Raw genomic sequence first — 24,264 nt, 5'->3', positions numbered from 1 at the left:
TATTCATTGAATTAACTCAAAAATAATGATAAACGTCTGTTTAACTTCTTTTTTCAGTCCTCTATTCGTAGATTATTTTCCGCATGTCACATTATATCATTTTTGGCATCCAAGCCATTTCAACTGATCTTTTGGATACGTGAAATCTTTATTATTCCTTTATCAAATTCCATGAGTTACCCCTCATTTTTAAGCTAATCGTGCTGACTAAGCACGAAACATAGACTCGCTGTCCAAAAATGTCCCGCTTAGGAAAAAACAGATCATATTTGTAATAAAATTGCCTATCAATAAAAAGTAAGTAAATTACTATTGATTACTATTGAGCTATATTGAAACTTCGGCATAATTCACATTTCACATCAGTTACCGATTCAAAAGTAAAAGTAAAGCAGTTATCGACTTAAAAATTAAAGATTGTCACAGATCTCATGTTTATTGACAAAAATGAGATGTGAGACATTCCTTACTTGCTCCCGTGGTGTGTATACTATTTTTTTACATAGCGGGACGAAAGTTTTTACTTTCTGCTCGGAGGTGAGAAAAATACATTTCAATACGCGTGGTTCTAACTTCCACATTCATGACAATTCCATTATGGCAACTGAAAAGCGCATGCTTCGAGTTAAGGCATGTATTGCAGCAAAACTTTACTTTTTCGCTTTTATAATGATCGACTTTATTAATTTCCGCTCTGTTGTTGCGGTCTGCAACATCGTAAAATTTAATTAATTCTTTTTATCATAGCATTTCGAGATTTGAGATCTTCGTTTTAGGTTTTTCTACATTTTCTCTTATTGTAAGGTGGTTAAAAACAGCTCTGATTGACATTTTACTTAAACAATTAAATCTTTTATTCGTTTTAAAATTATTGAATAGTAATATTTTTTTGGTTATTATTATTATTATTCATTTTTATCGTTACTTGTTTTTATCATTTTTATTCTGTATAAGTTTGGCAATGAACATTTTTGCTTTTTAATTCTAATAACATTAACCCATTTTTTGATATCCTTGAAAATTCATTTTTAGTTCAACAATATTTTCATGATTATTCTTTCAAATCGGTAATGAATTGGAATTTATCCAAATAAATGATTTAATGTATTATTCAATTGTGATTACTATTATTTCAATATTTATAGGATGGACCGTTAAATTCCCAAATAACTGGTTTACCTACAGGTAGGGCACTCCTACTCTTCGAGGTGGTATCAAATGAGACGGCATGACTGACTGCGTAATACAGTGGCATGCATGGGGGAGGTGCAAGGGAGTGCATCATACCTTGGGCGCTACTCACAAAGAGTGCCAAATGATGATTTTTTACGACCTGACGACGTACTTTATGTCTCTTTTCGTTTTTGAGTTATCGTGTTCACAGACAGGCGCGCGGACAGATTAATAGACAGACATTCAGAGAGACTACCAGAAATTGGTTTTTTTGAACACTTATATCAAAGTTTTGTATCAATATCTTTAAGCCTTACAAACTTGGGACTAAACTTAGTATACCTTGATATATTTAATTGATGTTTACACATTACTTAAATCTTCGTGAACAGGGAAAAACTTTCCGGGGAAAATTACGACAATCGGAACTAGGTTGCTTGGGAGAATTATGAAGAGTCTTTTTAATACTCGCGTGCCAAATTCTTTATTTTATACCAAGTGGAATGAATAAAATTTAAAAAACTCCAGACAAATTTTTGAGTACGGAACCCTTAACTCACACTTGAAACATATCTAAGAACACTCTCCATTAAATTACCTATTTCCTTAGACTCTTTTTCAAACTGAGCCGATTTTGAAGTACGTCGCCAATTTGCGTAGTTTTTTCGAATAAGGTACCCTAAACTCGCACTTGAGGAACCCTAAACTAGCTATGAACACTTTCCATTGAATTACCTTTCAAACGAAACAAAAAAAATCAAAATCGGTTCATCCATTTAGGCGCTACGATGCCACAGACAGACAGACGCACACACATTGCGGTCAAACTTATAACACCCCTTTTTTTAGTTCGGGGGTTCAAATGCTACTTGAATCATTATGACTTTACCGACCTCAATTTAGATATTTAATTTTTGGCTTAATGTTGAAGCAAGTATTTTATTTTATGAATTATTGTTAAAAATCTGGACCAATTTGAATTGGTAATTCGTGAAAGAAACCAGCTACTGCCAATTGGCTTTCGAACAGTGCCATTAAATGTTTGCCACACTATATTTTAACACAATTTATTTGTACAAAAACAATTGTAACATTGGTAATGAAAACAAAATACACATTGGTTTTATTAAATACTGAAATGAGTATATTGAAATAATGCCAAAAAAACAGTTTGTATATACTTACATACTGGAGGATACGCTGTGCTGTAAGAATAATGTACACATGTTACCAGTAAAGTATTTAATACAGGCATTCTGTAGAATTACTAGTCAGTCTATTAAATACCGTATTTCTTCACGTAATCGGCAAAAAAATAGTACCGAAAAAACTAGAAGTTGGTTGGGTACGGAAGTTTTTAGTCTTTATGCAACTATTACAAATACTTTACTCAGGTAAGGTTCTGGGATCCACTCAGAAACTGTGAGTAGGGAATGTCGATTTTCTTTTGTCGCATTTCTTAACAACAGATGAAAGTCATTAAAGGTTTTTTCGTTTGATGGCTTTTGTCTTGAGTATGAATTCACTCATGTTCGATAAAGTGCAATACTTCAAACAAAATGTTTATAAAATATGTGAAGATTTTGTGTAGTGTATGGTTTCACGTAGAAAAAACCGTCAAAATCTGAGTTATGAGATGACTTTAATCTTCAATAACACATAAATTAAGCATTTAAAGATATCTCTGACACAAAATCAGGAGAGTGTTTTAGCTATATTTCAAGAATCTGTTAAGCCGTTTGAAGATCATCCGCTGATGAGCTATGGTACCACAGATAGACGCACAGATCCACATACACGCTAAGCTTGTAGCACCCCTCTTTTTAGTTGGAATTTTAACAAAAAAAAAACCGACTTCAAAAGAAAATCTTGTCCAAACAAATTCATATGCACTAAAAAGTAAAAAAATAACGATAATATAATGCAGTTAAAATTATTGTTTTTTTTTGGAGTCGGTGTCAGCCAAGGAAACAGCTCTGACAGAACAGTTTGCTACATTAGCTTGGCTGACACCGACTTCAAAAAAAATTATAATTTTAACTGCATTATATCTTATTTTTTTTACTTTTTAGTGCATATTAATTTGTTTGGAAAATATTTTCTTTTGAAGTCGGTTTTCTTTTTGTTAAAAGTTTTTTTTTATTTCGTGATTTTTAGTGAATCTGAAGTACACTAACTTATTTTTCACTAAAAAAGAATCATCGAAGTCGGTTGACGTGGTATTGAGTTATTCGTCCTCTTGTCGTACATAATGAATGCAAATTTAAGACTTTTATGGTTTTCTCTTGGATGGCGTTGTCAGAACTAGACCAAAATGAAATGGGACCACACGGGAAGCACCAGCTTTCAAATAGATAAAGAATCATCGAAATCGATTCACATAGTCAAAAGTTCTGAGGTAACAAACATAAAAAAAAAAAAAAAATACAGTCGAATTGAGAACCTCCATTTTTTGGTTTGAAGTCGGTTAAGAGGCATCAGTGGTCTATAACATTAAACGAGCAAATATTTTTATTTGACAGTTAATTCATACATTTGATTAGTATTGTTGTAAATTGCTATGATTTTTAAATCCTTTTCTATTTATTCAGTGTCTACTTTAGTACCCAGTTAATAACTCTTATTTTCAAATCCTTTTCTATTTATTCAATGTCTTCTAAAACCCAGTTTGAGCCTGCTACCGAAGTTCTAGTATATATATAACGTTTTAACAATTCTATAGAATACTACCTAGTGATTTCATAGAACGTCTTATTACAACATGGCCGATAACACATAAACAAATGCGTTTTTCTCTTTACTTTACTTTGCTTGTTCGTTATATCTTGAATTCAATAATATTTGACAATAAATTTCTTTATACATTTGCATACAAAACTTTATTATTTTAATAAATAAAACGTTTTTGTTGTTTTTGAATGTATATAAGTCAAGTCAGTCAGTTTTCGTTATACAATATTTGGTATTCAAAACGAACGAAATGTGAAGTTCTTTTTGAAGAAAATATAATGTGAAATAATGATGCTTCTGTAGAAGGCCAAATATTGGCAAATTTTATACGAGTCTGTGGACATAATGCAATGCTATATGGCTCTAATCTTGTGATCGAAATTTAACAAACTGTATCTGTGAAATAATTAACTGAAATTTCTTTAGCATAGGTAAGGATGTGTGGAATACAGCCTAGTGTCTCAAAATTTGAAACAAAATGACGGTGATAAGTTTAAAAATCGGTTCCCTCTCTAGCATCGTCTTTAGTGGTCAGAAACAAAAAATATCCAAACCAAGTGAAAACAAACAATTGACTGAGTTAACAGTTTTGATTACTCTGTTTCATTACACATACATGCATGTCCCATATATAACTGATATAGCCATAACATACATACTAAACAATTTGCGCATAATTTACGCTCTCACGGGTAAACAGTGATATTTACGAAACAATATTTAAAAGAAAAGTTGTTTATTTTTTTTATAAGGAACATTTTTTACATTTAATTTTTTGTTCTACCTCTAACGGTTTGCAAGATGGGTCCTACGGACCCAAGACTTAATTGACCTATGTTGCTCATTTTCGAACTTGACCTCAATTTTACGTCCTCAGCACGCTATAAAAATTTCAGCTTGATATCTCTTTTTGTTTTTGAATAATCGTGATGACAGACGGACAGACAGACAAGCGGAAATTGACTAATTAGGTGATTCTATGAACACCTATACTAAAATTGTTTTCGTAGCATCAATATTTTTAAGCGTTACATACTTGGGACTAAACTTAATATACTATATACATTTCATATATACATGGTATCAAAATTTTTCTAGTAATATCTTCTTTTCAGTTCCCTAAATGTCAAAATTAGTCATATTAAAAAAAAATTGTACATGTTTCTGAGAAAATACGAGATTTTGGTTAAAACTGATATAAAAATTGCCATATTATTTTTTTTTTTTTGGATAGATTTTGATTGGCCGTAGTAAAGAAGTTGATTGGTCAAATAGTTTTTTCAGAATCGTAAGAAAGTTTTTGCAGAAGCTTAGCTAATTTTTAATGAACTAAAATTGTATAAAAATTAGATCTTACTTTGATCTTCTTAGTATTTCGAAATTTGATTTCTAAATATTCTCATATTCGGACTTTAACAGTATCCGTACAATGTAATTTAGAAATAATGAAAGTTATGTAATGGATTACACCCAATACTTTTCTTGTGAAAATATTAAATGAGATATCATAAGTCTTCTGATTGTTAAATAAGACAAAAAAAGTTAACAACAAAATTTTCTACATTTGAGTTTATACAGGGCGCTTCAGAGAGATGTGCGATTTTGAAAACGCCGTAAGAGAAACATTAGCAATTCTGTTAAATGTATCTATTTATTATCTTCAACTACAAAACAAAGCGGTTAAGAAAGTGTTGAAGAATTACTATCTCTGTAAGTTGCTGTAGATTTTCAAAGTTGTCGAAATTTAACACGTAAAGTATAGAAATCCATACTAAATTGAAAATATTTTGAACATTTTTAGTTCCTTTTTTTTTATAGAAAGTAATTTGGCAAACAAAGCAGGATATATGCAAATACACAAATTAGGGATGCTTTGAGCCTCAATTGGATGTAATTTAACTTATCATTAACGATAGAACAATAAACAAAGTATAATTTAATTAGATGGGTATGGGGTATGGGTATGGGTATGAAGGTTAGCGGGCCATGCTCGAGCATCGGGCCTCGAAGCAATGGTTCAGAGCACCTAGCCCAATAGACCCTTGTATTCTATCCCCGCGTTTTCAGTGGCTATTATAACCAACTGATGTACTGAAACCCAGGATCTGCCTAGCGCTGAGTTTCCTAATTTCTTCTGGTTCGACTATGGTCGGACCAAACCATTTCCTTCGCTGCTGTATGTGCGCCGGGAAGTAACAGAGAAAGTGGATCGATGTTTCTTCTGAATTTTCTCCGCATCTGTCACACGCGGAAGATTGTCTTTTTCCAATCAGATGTTGGAACTTGTTCAGGGTATCATGTCCTGTGAGTAACTCTACGATGACTCTAATATCAGCTCTGTTTAGTTTTAAGATCTCTTCGGCTCTGTTACCGAGCGAGTTTTCTTCACCCAATAGGCTTTTGGCGATTCGCCCTCCCTCGTAGCTGGTCCATGCCTTTAATTGTTGGTTTTTCAGATTATCTCCTAATCTGTTAAGACCTTCTTGGTATGGCATCCTCGCAAGCTTTTCTTGAGTGGGAGCCATGGTGGTTCCCAGTTTGGCCAGCTTGCCTGTTCTCTCATTACCGTTCCAACCAGAGTGTCCGGGGATCCAGGTAATATTGACTTTATTGTGCCTCGCCAGGTTGTTTAGACTGTTTCTAGTATCCTTGACGAGTTGCGATGACACTGTACAGTTTGATAGCGCTTTAAGTGCTGCTTGACTGTCTGTGCAGATACTAATCACATTATCCTTCAAACTGGCCAATTGTAGGTGGTCAGCACATCTCATGATGGCTACCAGCTCTGCCTGAAATACAGTATTGTAACTATCCAACTTGATGGATGTGTCATTAGCCATTCTTGGGCCGCAAAACCCCGCGCCAACACCCTCTGCGGTTTTGGAGCCGTCTGTGAACCAAATTTGGCCATGTCTTGGTCCTCCGCTGACCTTCCAGTCCTCTCTCGTTGGAAGGCATATCTTGTAGAGTTGCTCCTCCATTTAATTAGATGATTTTAGGAAAACCTATGCTGAAATTTCTTCGTATCATCTATATTTCTAAGCTATAAACTTGGGACTAAAATTAGTATACCTTGATATATATTTCGTATATACAGGATATAATAAAACTATACATTCTTATTTTTTGAAATACATTTTTTAATATAGCATAATTTAATATAGCATAATGAAAATTTGGTAAAATTGGCATTTCTTTCAGGAGGTCTTTCAAAATAGCACACTTCTTGGTCCCACCCTGTACATGTTATGTGATCTCTCACACATTGAATGAATCCTCGGGGGATTTACTATTGTTATGAAACTTGTAAAAATTTAATCGAATTTTTTCCTAGTGACGAGAGAATCAAGCACTTTTCCAATTTTAAATTGAGTAATAACGAAGCAAAAACTTTTTCATCTCTTGATAGATAAAGCATTACATTTCGGAAAAAACTACACTGAGGTCTATTTCACTCATAAAAATTTAGTACAAATGGTAAAAAGACATAACAGTTATGCAATTACAGGGTATGCGATAAAAACGTCTCCATTAATTTAATAATTCATAAATGAATCTGAATCACCCTTGATATTTTAAACTGATCGCCCCCGTAGCTTTCACTTTAGTCATGTATGAGTGACTCATAGAAAAAATCATTTTCTAACTTTTAGTATAATAAAACAAGCTTGGGGTCAGAACTTGGTTAATCTAAAGGGCGTGGTGTTTTCTACTAAGGGATCTAAGTTAGAGGGTATGGTAGGTTGTGGCATTTTCTCTGAAAATCTCGAATTACCGCTACTGGATCACTATAGCGTGAATCAAGCGGAAGTGGTGGCTATTTACTCAAGACATTCATATCTTCACCGACATCCAAGCAGCTTTACAGTCTATTAGTGTGCCTAACCCGAAAGCAGCATCGGACTACCGTACGCCCATAGATCAGCTGACAGAACAAATGAACGCAAACCTAGTATGGGTATCGGAACACAGGGACAGTCCAGGAAATTGTGGAACCGAAAAAATTGTTAGAAATGGCACAATGCTGCCCTACGCAAGCATCAATAATCATCCCGAAGTTTCATTTGCGAACTGCAAGCTGCTTCTTAAAAAAGATATCTTAAAAAAGGCCAATCTTAGATAGAAGGAGGAACGTAATTGTGGTACTACAAGATAGATATGGTCTGAGTAAAATTGGAAGCGTTCCGAAGATCTTGTATCGCTACCAACACCTTGAAACCAAAATTTCAGCTTCAAACTAGAATTTCAGGTCAAAACCATAGATACAAGTGAATGTTCTCTCTTACTCTTGACAACTTTTTGCGAATATCGATTTAATGCAATAATGTATGTGAAATGAACAATGTTAGTTGCTATATGAGGATTAATTTTCTAATTAAAAGTGTTATTCTATCTCTTATCTTTTATAATTTAAATTGAATATTAAAGCAACCCGGAGAACTAGTTCCAATCTGATGTCAGAACATGATGTCCCTCATCAAACTCTGCAACTTTTGTTTAAGTTACTTTTTAATGGTCCACTCTGTATAATAGCCTTACAGATTCAAGGCCTAGAGTCTCATGGGCTCATGGCTTTTATTTTTATTTGAAATTCGTTTCCCGCTTTTCCTTACCATTGCCACATCCTTTCAGCTCTCCATTCCAATATGTCGAAGATCTACTTTTATGGCTTCTTACCACTTTTTTTAAATCGCACCCTATTTTGTTTGGTCTTGTTTTTGTGCTAGGTTGGGCTATAAAGTTAAAACAGTGGGTGTCTTGGATAGTTCATCTAAAATCAGGTAACTACTGTCATATCGAAAATCGCTTCAGCTATGTTTCTCGACGTTGTAGTTACTGAACGTTTTATTAATTTATCGTTTTGGGACAATGACGGTCTTTGGGCGTACGAAATAAAACAGAATGGTAAGTTCACATCAAAAAAACATAAATATTATTGTATAGAAAAGAAAAGACGAAAGAAAAGCAAAAATAGAGAAATACATTTGTGATTGTAACATATATTATGTTTTTTACACTTGTTACAGATTATCTCGACCGCCTCGATACCGATCGGTGAATGAGAATCGTGGCGCAGCATCATTATGTACACAATCAGCATTGCCGTTAGCAATATCATTACATGGTAGTACAAGTACACCATTGTTAACAACACCTTCGACAAGTTCATATGTTGTTGTTACACGTACACCATCGACACAACACTTCCGTGATGAGCAAACGTTAACGTTTGATGATCACAATTGTTAGTTTGGAGATACACGATCTACTCTTGTAAACGTTTGTATATATTTTATTTATAAGATTTAATTATAACTATTTACTTTAGTGTTTTCAAAATCAAAAACCGAATAGTTGAGTAAAAGAGGTTACACAAATCGGTTAATAAGGGAAGAAGAGAAAAAACCTCATGGAATGTGTTTCTTGGGTGTCAAATATCATTAGTAAGACATGAATTAGTGGCACAAATGTGTCTATTTCTTAATAAACAATAAAATTAATTCAATGAAACTATCAATGTTTAAGTTCACGTAAAAAAACTATTAAATAGACAACTTTTATGACGTAAATGTTAAGTGTTTGTCAAATAATCGAAAACTATTATACATGTATAACGTATACGTAGCTCAAGTTGCTTATTTATTAATTTTGTAAGTCAACTTTAACATTAACCGCTCCATTAAATTAACAATTTATTGTTTATTAACAAATAGAAACATTTACAACACTAACGCATGCTTTAGTAATGATATTTGATACCTAAAAAACACATTCCAGGAGATTTTAGCAAAATGCGAGCGGTTTCTTTCATTTTCCTTTATTTGTTACATCTTTAACTGTACGAGTACGTGATAGCGAACTAAGGATTCCATTAAAAAGGAGCCGTTCATGTATGAATTATAATGTTCTTGAAGGACATTATACTTCATATATGACAGGAATTGCCATTTACAACCTGGGTTCAACTATTGGCAATAGATATATTATGATTAGACGAAGAAATAAAGCACTAAAAACAGATCAATTGTCGAATTTTTGGGCAGTAAGACGGATTGGTATGCGGTTTCTTTGCATTCGATTCATGAGTACGTCTAAAAACTTTGTGACCATGCAAAAATGGAAAAACGGAAATTAAATAACGATGGAAATGAGTCTAATTTTATTACACGGGGCTAAAACTCCCCGTGACGCTGAATTCAGATGTTACAACGAAAAAGGCGCGCTCCATATCAATGGGACCGCCTCACGTTATACCGTTGTGACATTCGATATCATTGTGGTAGCGAAACTAATATTGAAGCTTGTAACATATTCACGGATAAGAGAAATTTATCTTATATTCGCAGTATGACACAAATGATAGTATTCGTCTCTCGAAACTTTTCTATAATCAGTGATTTCTTTTTATTCGATTCCCTGACGCCATATCAGACTTTAATAACGCTAGCAAAACAAATTACTGTGCCAAAATTTAATTTTTTAAAAACAAAATATTATCTTTATTTTAAAAATTAACAAGAAGGTATTAATATTATGGAAGTCAATAGGTTTTATAATACCCAAGACAATATTTTTTAAATAGATTTATAGTTTCGGTATCTCCTAGAGGTTTATTTCTCCTAATATCTAACGACTCACACTTGATAATTATCGTAAATCTATTTAGAAACTGAGATCAAAATTTATTTGAAGAAGGAAATACACAAAAATTCTCATAAAATAGGTTCGATGGTTGTTTGAGAACACTAAAGGAATAGTTTTAGCATATCATACACTTATGTACACATTTTAGTATTGAAAATGTACATTTACATGCTTACGTGCCAATTTCGACTATAATTATTCGATCGAATATTCGTTTCATAAAAAATAACGTGTTAATTTCGTAGGACAGGAACATAACAAGACTCTTCTTGATGTGGACCTCGATATAATGTATTGCTATTCCTACTAAATACATTAACTACTATAAACATAGCTTCTTGTTGATTTCGAGTTGAGATATAGTTATTGAAATAAATACCACGATACGCGAAATAAAATTGTATATTAAGATATTTTTATTTAAAAAATATAAATAAAAAAACATAAACAGACTTACATTTAGCCAAATATCGAGATTCCGATTGCAACGTAATCATCGTCAGTCTCATCTAAATTTATTCATACAACACATTACAAACATTCTTTAGAAAGTTTAAAATAAGTATGTAAAACAAAAATTGCAGTAACACTTCCAAGAATACAAAATGATCACAAAATGGAAAAAAATAAAGTTTTGCTGTTACAAAAAGTTTTGAAAGAAATTATTTTTGTAATTGTTATTGTTGTTGGGAATGTTTTCCATATTTATTTTTAACTTTGTAAAGAATATTTGTTATATGAATAAATTTAGCTACTGACGATGATTGCGTTGCAATCGAAATGTCATTTTACTGCGAAATGTTGGATGTTTTTAATTATATTTTTTGAATATAAAATTTTATTTCGAAAATCGTGGTATTTATTTCAATACATAAATTTCGGTTTATAGACAAAATTATTAAATTCTCATCCTTACGTTAGCATGTAAACATACATTAAATTTAATATTATTAAATAGCAAAGGTACTTAATATTATTATTATTAGGTCATAAAGGGCGTAACTAATACAATTGTGAGTATCTCTTATTGAACTATTATATATATAGGTATAGGTACTAAGGTAGATTGTTAATTACCAAACTACCAGAAACTATTGATTAAATAATGGAATTGAATTTCTATGATATAATGTCATTCACACAAAATTAGTCATAAATATTACTCCAAGCAAATTAGCAATTGGTTATTCGTGTATTTTCTTTAAATGCTGAAACAAGCAGTTTCTCAACGTAGCTATAGGTTTTTGGAACTATGTTATTTCACGCACATTATCGTTTCGATTTGTTTGCGAGTTGAGAGGCAAAACCAAGAAAAGTGTATTTAACATAAAAAACGACATCAAAAACTGACCAGATTCAGAATTTTAGAATTGCCAAAGTGAGTTATCTGAAGAAGATAATAGAGGTTAATTAAAGTGATTACAGGAAATTTTTATGTTATGTCATACTAAATATCCTGATCAAACCAAATGAAATATACGAACATATTGGGTTGACTACTAAATCAAAAGATTGTCTTTTTTAAACTAGTATAAGCATTAACTCATACAGTAAAAAGTAAACGAAGCTATAAAATAATATTTTTAAAGAATAATACGAGTAAATACCTTAAATTTTCGGTAAAATATGTAAATAAAAAAATTAGCGCTTCATTTATAATTTACGAGTGTACGAAAGGAGCACAGTCCCTACCGGGAGACCCATTACACCTCTTGTTCTTTTTTTAGTTAAAAAAGATTTTCGGAATCCATACTCTCTCAGAACGTTAAAAATTATATAAAAGGTGTCCCAAAATTAACGCAAGAAGTATTTTTGATAGAAAACACAGCTTTTTTATTAAAATTAAAAGTTGTAATTTCTTATTAAGAGACTCCATGGAAATAATTAATAAATGTTAAACCCCATAATTTTGACTTTTTTTTAATATTTTGTGGTTAAAATATAATGGTAGAACTACGTGTTTTTTTTTTCTCCATAATTTCATGTTCGTATTTAAGATATGAACAAAAAATCGTAAATATCACCGAAAATCGATACATAATTGTCTATAACTTTACGTTTAGACACTGCTTTTTTCAGCATTTAAGTAAGCTAATGACTGATTTGCTTGGACTACATATTTTCTTGTACATAATATAGAAATTAATGTAATAAATACGGGTCACTTGGTTTTGTTTAGTCATTGGAAAACGAGCAGTCATATTTATTATTATAACTAGGAATTAACTGTCTAAAAGACCGAAAACAATGAAAGATTGGGTGTTTCATTTTCTCGCTTCCGCCTTGAACGGTCCTGTTAACCGGTTATCATTTGTGCATTCTCGACTTGTAAATAAAACAGTAAAAATGCGAAATAAAATGAATTTAGTTTTGTAATAAAAGGAATATATTTTTCTTCGTCCTAAGAGCCAGAAGCAAAAAACTGGACCACCTAGATTGTGTTATGGTCTATAAGTCGGTTATTGTTTTTCAAGAATACAAAATTGATTTCAAAATAATAGCTAGAATTCAAAGGTGTTGATTATGTAGTTTAAAAATAATTTAATTTTTATTTCCTAACACCAACGCCTAATATTCGAGAAAAATTATTTCGGAAAATTTTTTAATTTTGATACATTAATTTTTGTTAAGATTTTTCTATCGGAGTGAGAGAGAACGCGATATTTTAGAAAAAGAAACAACATTGTTTTATATTTCAAAATGTAATTCCTTTAGGAACTAAAAAAGTTTAAAAATGTCCTTTAAATGGCATGGTTTTCTATCCTTTACGTGTTAAATATCAAAATATCTCTTTAGAATATTTCGTGAAAACTTCCTTTAGTCTCATGTGCGTTAAGAAATACCTTAATAATGTGCCAACCTGCATAATAAAGGATTTTTTGTTCAGTTAACAACAGGTTTTTTAAAGTTTCTATATTGTTTATTTTTGTTAAACCGTATATATGATTTGTAAAAATATGTTAAAAACACAAACAAGAAACAAAAAATGTTAATTAATTTTCATATTGTTTTTTTTTAGAAATAATTAAATATATAAAAAAATTATGATGTAAATAAAGGAAAAAAAAACAACTTGACAATCTTGTAAATAAAAATCTTTAAAACAAACAATATATCATTAACATTTTAACAACTTGATTATATATTCTATAAAGGGAATAGGGATCCGTAGATATTTACTAAACAAAAAGATTTCCTGGATAAAATAATTTTATGGCTTTAATTATTTGGATCATTTACTATTTTAGCTAACAAAAAACGAAAATAAAACAAATTCCGCTTAGTTTTGAAGATATTTAATTACGAAAGTATTTCTTTTTCGAAAAAGCTATATTCATCAGATCCAATTTAAATCCTTTATCATATAAGTAAGAGGACCAAGATTGTGTTGGCTTTTCCTTTGGGAACTAAAGAAATTTCTTAGATGTAAGAGTTATTCAACACCGCGTATTTTCTCTTTGGAATTTTTATATATTTTTTTGTTTATTTACTAAATTTGGTATACAAATTAAAACATTAAAGTCGATTAACGATTTTATTTAATGTTTATGATACAAAGGCGTAAATCCAGGGTCTCTTTGATTCATGGCAAGCGCCTGGGTGTTCTTGGTGGCATTAGTTTTACTGTTGTCAACACCGCGTTAGTTAGTTTTAAAATTAAACTAGTTATATTTAATATTAAACTTAATTAAATGTAATTAAACTTAGTTTTATAATTAAACTAGCTTGATCCGTGCGTAATTTCGTTTTGTACTACCCGCGGCTAAAAACACAGGCTAGAGAATTAATATATAGAGCCTAATTTACTTTCTTTTTACTTATAGGCAATTTTATTACAGTTATGATATTCAAATTGCATAATGAACAAAATTCATCTTAATTTATTTTTTTAGACTATTTTTTCATACGCGGTGCATTTTTAGACCGTGAGTCTACGTTTCGTCAGTAGTTAGATCAATAAGTTTTAAATTAAAGGTTAAACCATGGACTTTAATAAAAGAGTAAGGAAGATATCGCGTAGACAGGAAAAACCGGCTAAATAAAAAAAATAATAAGATAATGTTTAAATTTTCTCTCAAGTGTAAGACGACTCTCGAAAATGTTGCCAACTCTCGTACCGTGCTGTTTTAGGTCGGATTTTTTTAAGTTTTAAAAATTTAAGGTGTTTCAATTCAGATTGGCTCGACAGCTATTATGTTTTTTAAATAATTTTGTTCTTATATTCATACCACTACCCAAGTCTTTCATCGCATCGGCCCTTTATTCTATACCTATTAATAAAGTTTACATTTACAAAAGCAAGCCTATGAGCATTTACAACAAATAGGTATTCAAGAAAAAGGAAACTTTTTTTTTTTTGTATTGTTTATTTATCCACGGATCCCCAAAAAAGAAATAAAATAGGTAAAAATGGACGTGTGTGTAGGTGTAAGAAGAAGAATTGAATTCGAATTCAAAGACGAAGGAAAATGAAAGGAAAAAAATATATATTTAAATGTTAAAATGTAAACAAACAAAAAATGACAAATACATGCAATATATATTTTTGTTTTTATTTCACCTACACTTTATTTTTTTATGTGTGTATAAAATACTATTACAGGATGATTCATTTTGTATGATGAAGTGTAAATTACACACCTAGACAGAACTGTCTACCTGGAGTCACGGAGTCTATAGAGCTTGACACTAAGAGTCTGCCCTGCTATGTTTTGATCGAGTGTTGGGCTATATCAACGAAGTGCGCGACATATTGAGTGTTTAAAAATTGCCTAGCCCATTTCTAGGTGTTCTCTAGCTTAAAATAAGCAAAAAAGTTCAAATTAACATATGCCTGAAAATAATTTATAACTGAGATATTTGAGCAAAAACACATATATTTAACACTACAATTGTTGAAAGTAGCTATTCTTTCTTGGTAGTTAGTACTACATCAAATTGTTTCATAGTAGTTTTTGCTACCTCCACGATGTGGATGGGACACAATTTGAACATGGGATCCGTTGTGATTCCAAGAAGAGGCCCATCCCCGGATACTACTCCATGAAATATTTACAGAACTGCGCTTTGTCATCAACAAATTGCAGACCGGAGAGATCCTCAAGAAATGGCTTTTTCAAGTGTGTCCATTTCCTCGTAGGAAGATCTGGACAGTGACAGAGAAAAAAAGACATCCCTCGTCCACCCACTGTGTCAGCTCTTGCAATAATCGTGATGCACTGGTAGGCCCGATCTTCTGAACGGCTAAGATTGCACTCAGACCATATCTGTCCTACGTCAGCACGCAAAAGGAACTTTCGGCTGCCTTTAATACATGCGTCCGACAGCCTCGTGCCACTTCTAGCAAGCTAATTGGCTTCATCCTTCTCTCCCAACTGCCATATCAGGTTAACATTCATTTTTCTGCCGGCTCATTTAAAGACGTTCCGCAATCTTGTGCTTTCTTTAAATTTTCCTCATTTATTATTTCAAAGTTTTCTTTTGGTGTAATTTACGCCGATGAATAATCCTGTCAGCTTGTAAAGCCCGATATTATGTTCATAAAAAATGAATGCATGAGTTAGTTTTAATGAATTCGAGAATTTGTGTGGGCAAATGGGCAATAATTGTTTAGGTGAGTATATATTTGAATACTTTTTGAACGCATGCACACATCCGAGAGGTAAGTTAAATACAATATTTTATTCATTTGAGTAGTTTTTTATTTTAACGATATTCTGTATTATTGAAATAAACGGGATAAATACAGGGCGTTCCTACAAACCTTCTTAAAATAATGATTTTAGAAGTAATTTAATGGAATTAAAAAAAAAAATTAAGTCTTCTCTATAATATGATAGCACAAATTATTTTGTATTTTGTATACGCTATCAAAATAAAAATATAATAATTAACGAAGAACCTGAGGATTTTATTTCCGCTTCCGGGATTACAAACGAATGTCTCCAAAAATTCCTTTTAAAGTCAGGTGGAGAAATGTCTACAGAATTTATTTCAAAAGTAGACAATGTTTGCAAAAAAGTAGAAAAATGTCTGCAAAATTATCTTGAAACCGCAAAACGTACCAGTTATACCCATAAGTCATTCTTCTTTCCCAATACACCAATTTCTATCACTAGAATCATCTTTTTTTGGCGTATATATTGAAAACCTACATTACAGCCCATTTTTTCTAGAAAAATCTTCCTGCGCTATATTTATTTTGATGTTCTGCATGTTTGGCCAGCTAATAAGTTTTACAACAATTTTTACATTTTTTTTAATTTTGTTTTTTTCCAAACAACGTTCTATACAGCACAGGGATAGTTCAAATTCTTTCCAGCATATTTGGCATAATGAACAAAAATAAAGCCATCTAGAATAAAGAGCTATCTAGAGGGTGTAAGTTCGTACTTACAGTACGTTCGTCATTTTCTAGTACAATCATCTTGGATTTTTACCTCTCACTTTATGCATCCTAGATAAACTTTTTAAGGCATGCATTTTAACAAATAAATTCTTTTGAAGTCATATTTTAACAAATATGACTTCAAAGAAGGCATATTTAACATTGGTCTTATGAGAAAACGGTATATGGATGATTTGTTTTCATAGATTTCTCCAAAATGGAGAAATGGATTTGATGGTGAATTATGATATGTTACATCTTGACCATATAATACAAAAGTAAGAACAAAACTTTTCGAAATCTGGTGTAATTTTCAAAATATCCAAATTGAAAATTTTGTTTTAATATTTAGCTCTCGATATTTCGAAAACCAAGGCAGATATCGAAAATTGTATTATTATTTTCCGTCTACATTAATGAAGTTATAACAAAATTCATCATGAAAAGTGAAAATAAAGTACAAATAATTTCAACCACAAGTTTAAACTTGCCGTGGCGCTCGTACTACCTTAAATGACTGTAGTATTCTATCTCCTTTCTAACTATTAATATCCAAGTCATTATCAGATATGAAAGTGTATACAGGGTCCCTCACCATATGTAGAACATTGAGTATTTTAACTTGACCGCCTTAATTTAATTTAGTGTTTTCATTGGATATATATATATATATAGATAGATATGGGGACACACACATAATATTTGTTATTTTTAAGTAGTGGGAGATTTTGGTACATAACAAAAAATAAAAACTAGTATTTCATTGGATATATATATATGTATATAGATAGATATGGACACACACTATATACACATACTATATATACAATAGTTTTTATTTTTTGTTATGTACCAAAATCTCCCACTACTTTGTGTGTCCATATCTATATATATATATATATATATCCAATGAAATACTAATTTAAATTAAATTGATACCGCCTTAAAATACTCAATGTACCACATATGGTGACGGACCCTGTATTATTATAATGTAAAAAGGGGTAAATATAATATGGATAATATTCAGTAAGTATCGTATAGCAAAGAAGGCGAACGAAGCAATGCGCATTGTACTTACTATACAGTAAGTATTACGAGTAAAGAGAGTATAATATTATGATCTTGTTCGTTGAGAGAGAAATTGTTGCAACAAATAAAATATTGTAACACCAGGTGAGTAAAAAGTTCGAAACATGTTTTGTGTTGAGACTAAATATGTTGAGCCTAAATTTATAAATTATTTGACTAAGAAATTCAAAAATCTGAAGAGTTAATCCAGAAATCTGAAGGAGCAAATTCGAAAAAACTTTTATCGAACAAGGGTGATACAAAGTCTTGTTTTCTTTGATGGCGGATATTTCGCTATAGAAAGGGGATTGTAGCCTCTTTTAAACCGTTACTTAATGATTAATTAGTAAAACACATATATGGTATCACAGTAGGTTCTATAGCCAAAGTGTGTCTTTCGTGAGCAGCCAATATAATCTACTCTAACCTCACCTCAAGGTATGGAAAAAAGTAGTAAGTAGATGGAGCAATTATAAATACATATCAGTCTCAGTTATTTATTTCTTAGAGCCTGTAGAAATTTTTAAAGTGAATATAAAATTGATTTAAAAACGAAGAAGTTATAAGCAATCAAAGATTTTCCATTTTCTTTTAACAAAACAAAGTTTTATATGTAATCTCTATGGCGATACCCACGTATGACGTCACTAGTTGGTGACAAAAAAAAAAGTGTGTGTGTACTTATGTACACGCGTTAGAAGTTATACTTCTTCGGCGTAACAAGATAAAAATCTTTTTAAAAATTTTATCTTTTGCCTTATTTTACATTTGTAGAAAAAACGACATTAACAATAGAAAATAGAAAAAAGGTATTTAATACATTAAAAGTTTTATTATAATGCATTATTTAGTTAAATAAAGTTTATTTAATATTTAATAAAAAATATCACAAAAATTTTAAGATTACTTTAAGAAAGAAACATTTAATTAAATTTAATATTTAGAACAATTTAATTTTTTCGGCATTAAATATTATTATTATTTGTATCTATTATTAATTTATTAATTTATTTATAAACTTATCACACATTAAATAAGAATGTGAAAATTTATTTTAGTTTATGATGTAAATAAATAATACATACCGTCAACTAACCCCAAATTCTATAAACGTATTCAAAGTAATATGTAAAAACTGTTCTTATCACTTAAAATAATTACTCAAAGTAATATATAAAAACAATTATTATCACTTATAATCACAGTAAATTATTTTATAATATATTATGATATTATTTGAGAAAATATGTATTTATGTATATTTTTATATATTTTATTCGGACTGATACAAAACACGTGTGGTAGGTTCAGAAATACTTAAATAAAGAAATATTGTGAATACAGTTGTCAGTTCTCACGCAAACATACGTAGATGTCCTTACTTTTACTTTGTTGGTACCTTTATTTGAAAAACTAAAATGTTAACTATAGCTAACTTCATCATGTCGGTTTTTTGTGACGGTGTGCGCGCGCATCGTAAAAATTTACCCTCATCATTTCTGCCTAACGCGCCAAAAGAAGTATAACTTCAAAAATTACCCCGATCTCCAATTAGACGGTCCGACATTCGAACTGTACGAATTTCAATAAAAATTACCTTTATGATTGTTTAAAAACATCCATGCTTATGGGAAATCTACCGCGTTGGACTACCGCGTTGGACTTCCGAACGACTACATCCACACATATTTTTGACTTATTGAAAATAAGTCCAAAAAAGGTACGATAACTTTATTTCCTTGAACAGAAACCTTCTTTTGCAACCGCCGGTTATATAGGTAAAATATTTTACTTTACATTCACTATGTAGATACTATATACATAGTATAATATTCAAGATATATACCTATACTAGTCGTAGTATATACATTAACTACACGATTCCAGATTATGAGCATGTTTTTAATCCTCTTTCTATTATTAAATTTTGTATGTAACTAACTCAATTACACACTAAATTAGATATCATGTAGTTGATTAATGTTATGATTCAAGAATATCATCTATCTGTGCGTACAAAATGAGCTTTATAAAAAGCACTTATTTTAAAACAAACAAAAAAAAAAAATACACGCGTATATAAATTGTGTTACATTCGAAGTATGGTAGGTATAAATGAAAGCTTTTTGAAGTACGTGCTAGAAGACTAATAAGCCTTAGATATACCTATATAGTAATCTTTGACGAAATTAAAGATATAATCAATGAAAGTAGTCTTTAATGTTAGTTCTCGAGACTGTTTTTTTCAAAGCGGTACTTTTTAAGATCGTAAGTATAATTTTTGTCATTAGCCAGTACAATAAGCTAGAAAACGAGGGATAAACTATAAAATCTGATAAAAAATTATACCAGCAAGAGAAATAATATACAGGACTTTTCAACAAAGCGCGGTCTTGGATCGTTTTTAAAAGGAATAGCCACATTTACTTATACAATGTCAAAGTAGCTGAAACAATATACTTATTGGATCCATTTAAAACAAGCTTTTTTATTTGGTGGTAGATTATTTTATGTAATAATATAATCCAGTAGTAAAGTATATTATAAAACAATAAAATAATAAGTAGCTTGTATAGACATGAAATATGTTTTTTGCATTTATTCCACAAACAAATTTAAAAATATATATTTAATTTTATTACAAAACAAATTACATGTCTATACAAGTAACTTATTATCTTGTTGTTTTATAAATAGATATCCATACTAATATCCATACTAATATTATAAATGCAAAGTAACTCTGTCTGTCTGTCTGTCTGTCTGTTACTCTTTCACGCCTAAACGGCTGAACGGATTTTGATGAAATTTGGTATGGTGATAGATGATAACCTAGAAATGGTCATAGGCTATAAATAATCACGCCATCGTTCTTAGGGGGTAGGCAGTAGGCAGATAACTAAATTGAGTTAGTGATTTTTAGTCGTTTTTGTTGGGACTTTTGCTCTTTCACGTCTAAACGGCTGAACAGATTTTGATGAAATTTAGTAAGGTAATAGATGGTTACCTAAAAACGGATATAAGATCAAAATGATCACGTCATCGTACTTAGGGGGTAGGAAGTAGGCAGAAAACTGAATTGAGTTAGTGATTTTTTTATGGTTTTTGCTGGGAGTTTTGCTCTATCATGCCTAAACGGCTGAACGGATTTTGATGCAATTTAGTTAGGTGATAGATAGTAACCTAGAAAAGGATTTGGAATATGGGGGGAGGGGTGAAAGTGGGAATGTTTCCCAGCAAAGCGGGTAGTTCACAGCTAGTTATATATAAGTGTTAAAACTAAAAACCAACATAAGTTAATATATCACATAATAAAGTTAATTTTTTAAACAGTTCTGTATTAAATGAAATCCATTAAGAAAAGAAAAAAATTGGTCTCTGAAAAAGGAATATATTTGATTTATAACTATTCTTGTTTAAAAATATTCAAAATATTACGCAAAATTCGAAAAATTTGACCAAAATTCATTGGAATTACATGAAAATTTTTGGGGACATTAGTTGTGACATCTACTAAACAAAATATTAATTTTTTTGAATGTGGGAGTCGAAATAGTTCAGATATTGAAAATCCAACAAAAAATATTTCTTAATTTACGCAAAAACTATTCCTTGTTTCAAACAATTTTGATTTTTACTTTTCATAATTAAAAAAAAAAAAAAAAACTAACAAAATTGTCAGCTAAAAACCAATTGACGTTATATTTTTCTTTTGTCATTTCCAACGGTAGTTGTGGCAGGCTTGGTAGAGTATTGGACTTCTAATCCATAGGTTTAGGGTTTAAAGCTCATGCAAGTCGGTCACTTTCAATTGTTCAATCAATACACATTATATGATCTGGAAGTGGTTATCTGAGGAACGCATTACTATGGGCACTGATGGATGGCACAGTTCCAATTCGTCTCGACGGTAGTACAAGTATATGTAATATTTTTACAAATAAAAAAATTTGTTTGTAATGGATCCAATAAGAATGTTGTTTCAGGTACATTTGACATTGTATAGGTAAATGTTACTACTCCTTTTAAAAACGCCTCCTTTGCTCTTACTTACCCTCTTACGTACTTACCCTCTTTTAATAGATTTTGTTAAGGACATTATATACAAATAATAGACATGACAAATCAATATTTGTAAGGTAAATCGGATTCATCTCTAGATCTTCTTAGTGAAGGGATACCATAGTGATTACTGTCCCCTAACTTTTATCTGAAAACATTATCATCTTAGCATTCTTCTATATCACTATCCTCTACTGTTGTGGTAGTTTTTGAACACACAATACGGAATAATCATAACTGTTTCTACCCCTTTGATAATCGTAGGTGTTCCATTATTTAACCTATGTATTGTTCATCATTGATAATAATATTTTTGAATATTCAATGTTTCCTGTTTTCTACCTGAATACCATCTACTAAATAATATAAGCCATGATAAAAAAAAGGCCTTGGATATACGGCCTTTAAAGGCAAGGCCGATAGTTTCATAGAATCAAACAACTCTTATAAACAATACTCGATATAAAAAAATCAAGGATTCAATAAGAACCAAGGATATTTCAGGAAATCTTCTATATAAATTAAATAAAGCATTCTTAAAACATCATTGAAATGTATGATTTAATCTAGACTGTACACACATCATAAAATATGTGATATTGTGTTTGTATAAGATGTATACAAACAAACTGTATCATTTTTGAGTGATCGACATCAGGGTTGCCAGAAAGTTTTCATTCAAGTCGCCCCATCTGTGATCGAAAGTCGCAAAATATTCTGAACAGTCGCCCAATAAAAGTTTGAAAATACCTTAGACATAAAAGACTTGAATTTGATGTCTCAATAAATCTGTTTTATGAGCTCTTAATTCAACATTACATAGTTTACATAAAGCTTTTGTCCCGTCACCTGGCTTTTCTACCAACCAATCACCAAAAAGTGGATCACTCAACCAACTTTTTTGAAAAGATTTATTGTATTTATTCCACTTGCTTATATTGCTTCAGAAGAACACCAATTGGCTCACCAACATAACCTTATACAAATATACAAAATATTCGATTTTTCCTTTCACTTTGTCAATAAAAAGTAAAACCTGTAATAAAAATGTTGTTAAATTAATATTATCTTTATTATTTGCAGTATAAAAAATTCTTTTTAAATAAGTAGAAAAAAAAAATTCATTAACTTACATGATGCCCTAAGATACTAGATAAAATATATAGATGAAAGGAAATAACGTAATTATGACTTGAGCTCTAAGTTTTAAGTAAATTTCAACAAAATGAAAATAAGTTAATTTTGATATTAAAAAAAAAAATATCTTTTGTAACGGTTTTATACTTTTAAATCGGTAGGTACCTGAACTGAGGAATGAAAAGCGCCTAATTTGCGACTTGTCGCCCAAACTCAAAAAATGGAGCGTATCCATGAAAAAAATCGCTCAATTCGCGATAAATCGCCCCATCTGGCAACCCTGATCGACATTCGACTGTATTGGTTTTCTGTCTTTTGAGTTTTAGTCTTGGGCAGAAAAGTGTAATTTTATTCCAATAATAGCCTGAATCACCAAGCAACATCACCTTTTTTTATTACATAGACCGCTGTATCATTTCTTCAAGGCGTTGTGTATAATGAGCCATGATAGTATAATGGATTAAGAACAACCCCGTTGATTCCTCAACGAGTTTTTGCTTGGTACCATAATTGAATCTACGTATCTACGTTTTCGTGCATTTATGTCTGAATAATAAATTTTTATAATTAACATAATTTGTTTGTTTTTTGTTTTGTTTTTTTTATAAACCCATGATGTAAATATTGATGTAGTCGAGCTAGTGAGATATTTTTATTTTGCGCAAAGTCTGGTATATTTTTAGATACAAAATGCAAATTGATCTGATTATTTCAAAAGTTCTAGATCGAAAATTTCAACATTCTACGTCAAAGTTTGCAAGAGTTTTTTTTTTTTTTTAGAGTTTAATTTCAGTCCCAAGTTTGTAACGCTTAAAAATAATGATGCTAGGAAAAAAATTTTGTCATAGGTGTTCATAAAATCACATAATTAGTCCATTTCCGGTTGTCCGTCCGTCCGCCCGTCTGTGAACACGATAACTCAAAAACGAAAAAAGATATCGAGCTGAAATTTTTACAGCGTACTCAGGACGTAAAAAGTGAGGTCAAGTTCGTAAATGAGCATCATAGGTCAATTGGGTCTTGGGTCCGTAGGACCCATCTTATAAACCGTTAGAGAT

At 30.9% G+C, this 24,264-nt stretch overlaps 2 protein-coding genes across 2 annotated transcripts in view; one reads left to right on the top strand and one right to left on the bottom strand.

The window, feature by feature from the left end:
- LOC123300910 (5-hydroxytryptamine receptor 2C-like) overlaps window positions 1-9,154 on the top strand; it is a 136,567-nt gene extending 127,413 nt beyond the window's left edge. Inside the window, exon 6 of the mRNA XM_044883588.1 lies at window positions 8,931-9,154. Within this exon, the coding sequence (XP_044739523.1) occupies window positions 8,931-9,153 (223 nt within the window). The 3' untranslated portion in view covers window position 9,154. The remainder of the gene's footprint in view (window positions 1-8,930) is intronic.
- LOC123300882 (26S proteasome non-ATPase regulatory subunit 1) overlaps window positions 1-24,264 on the bottom strand; it is an 868,403-nt gene that overhangs the window by 232,386 nt on the left and 611,753 nt on the right. The gene's annotated exons all lie outside the window — the stretch shown is intronic.

The sequence above is a fragment of the Chrysoperla carnea genome, chromosome 1 (assembly GCF_905475395.1).
Source record: "Chrysoperla carnea chromosome 1, inChrCarn1.1, whole genome shotgun sequence".
In the NCBI taxonomy this organism is placed as follows: domain Eukaryota; kingdom Metazoa; phylum Arthropoda; class Insecta; order Neuroptera; family Chrysopidae; genus Chrysoperla; species Chrysoperla carnea.
Note: the sequence above shows the minus strand (reverse complement) of the source record. Positions and strands in the feature narration are given on the sequence as shown.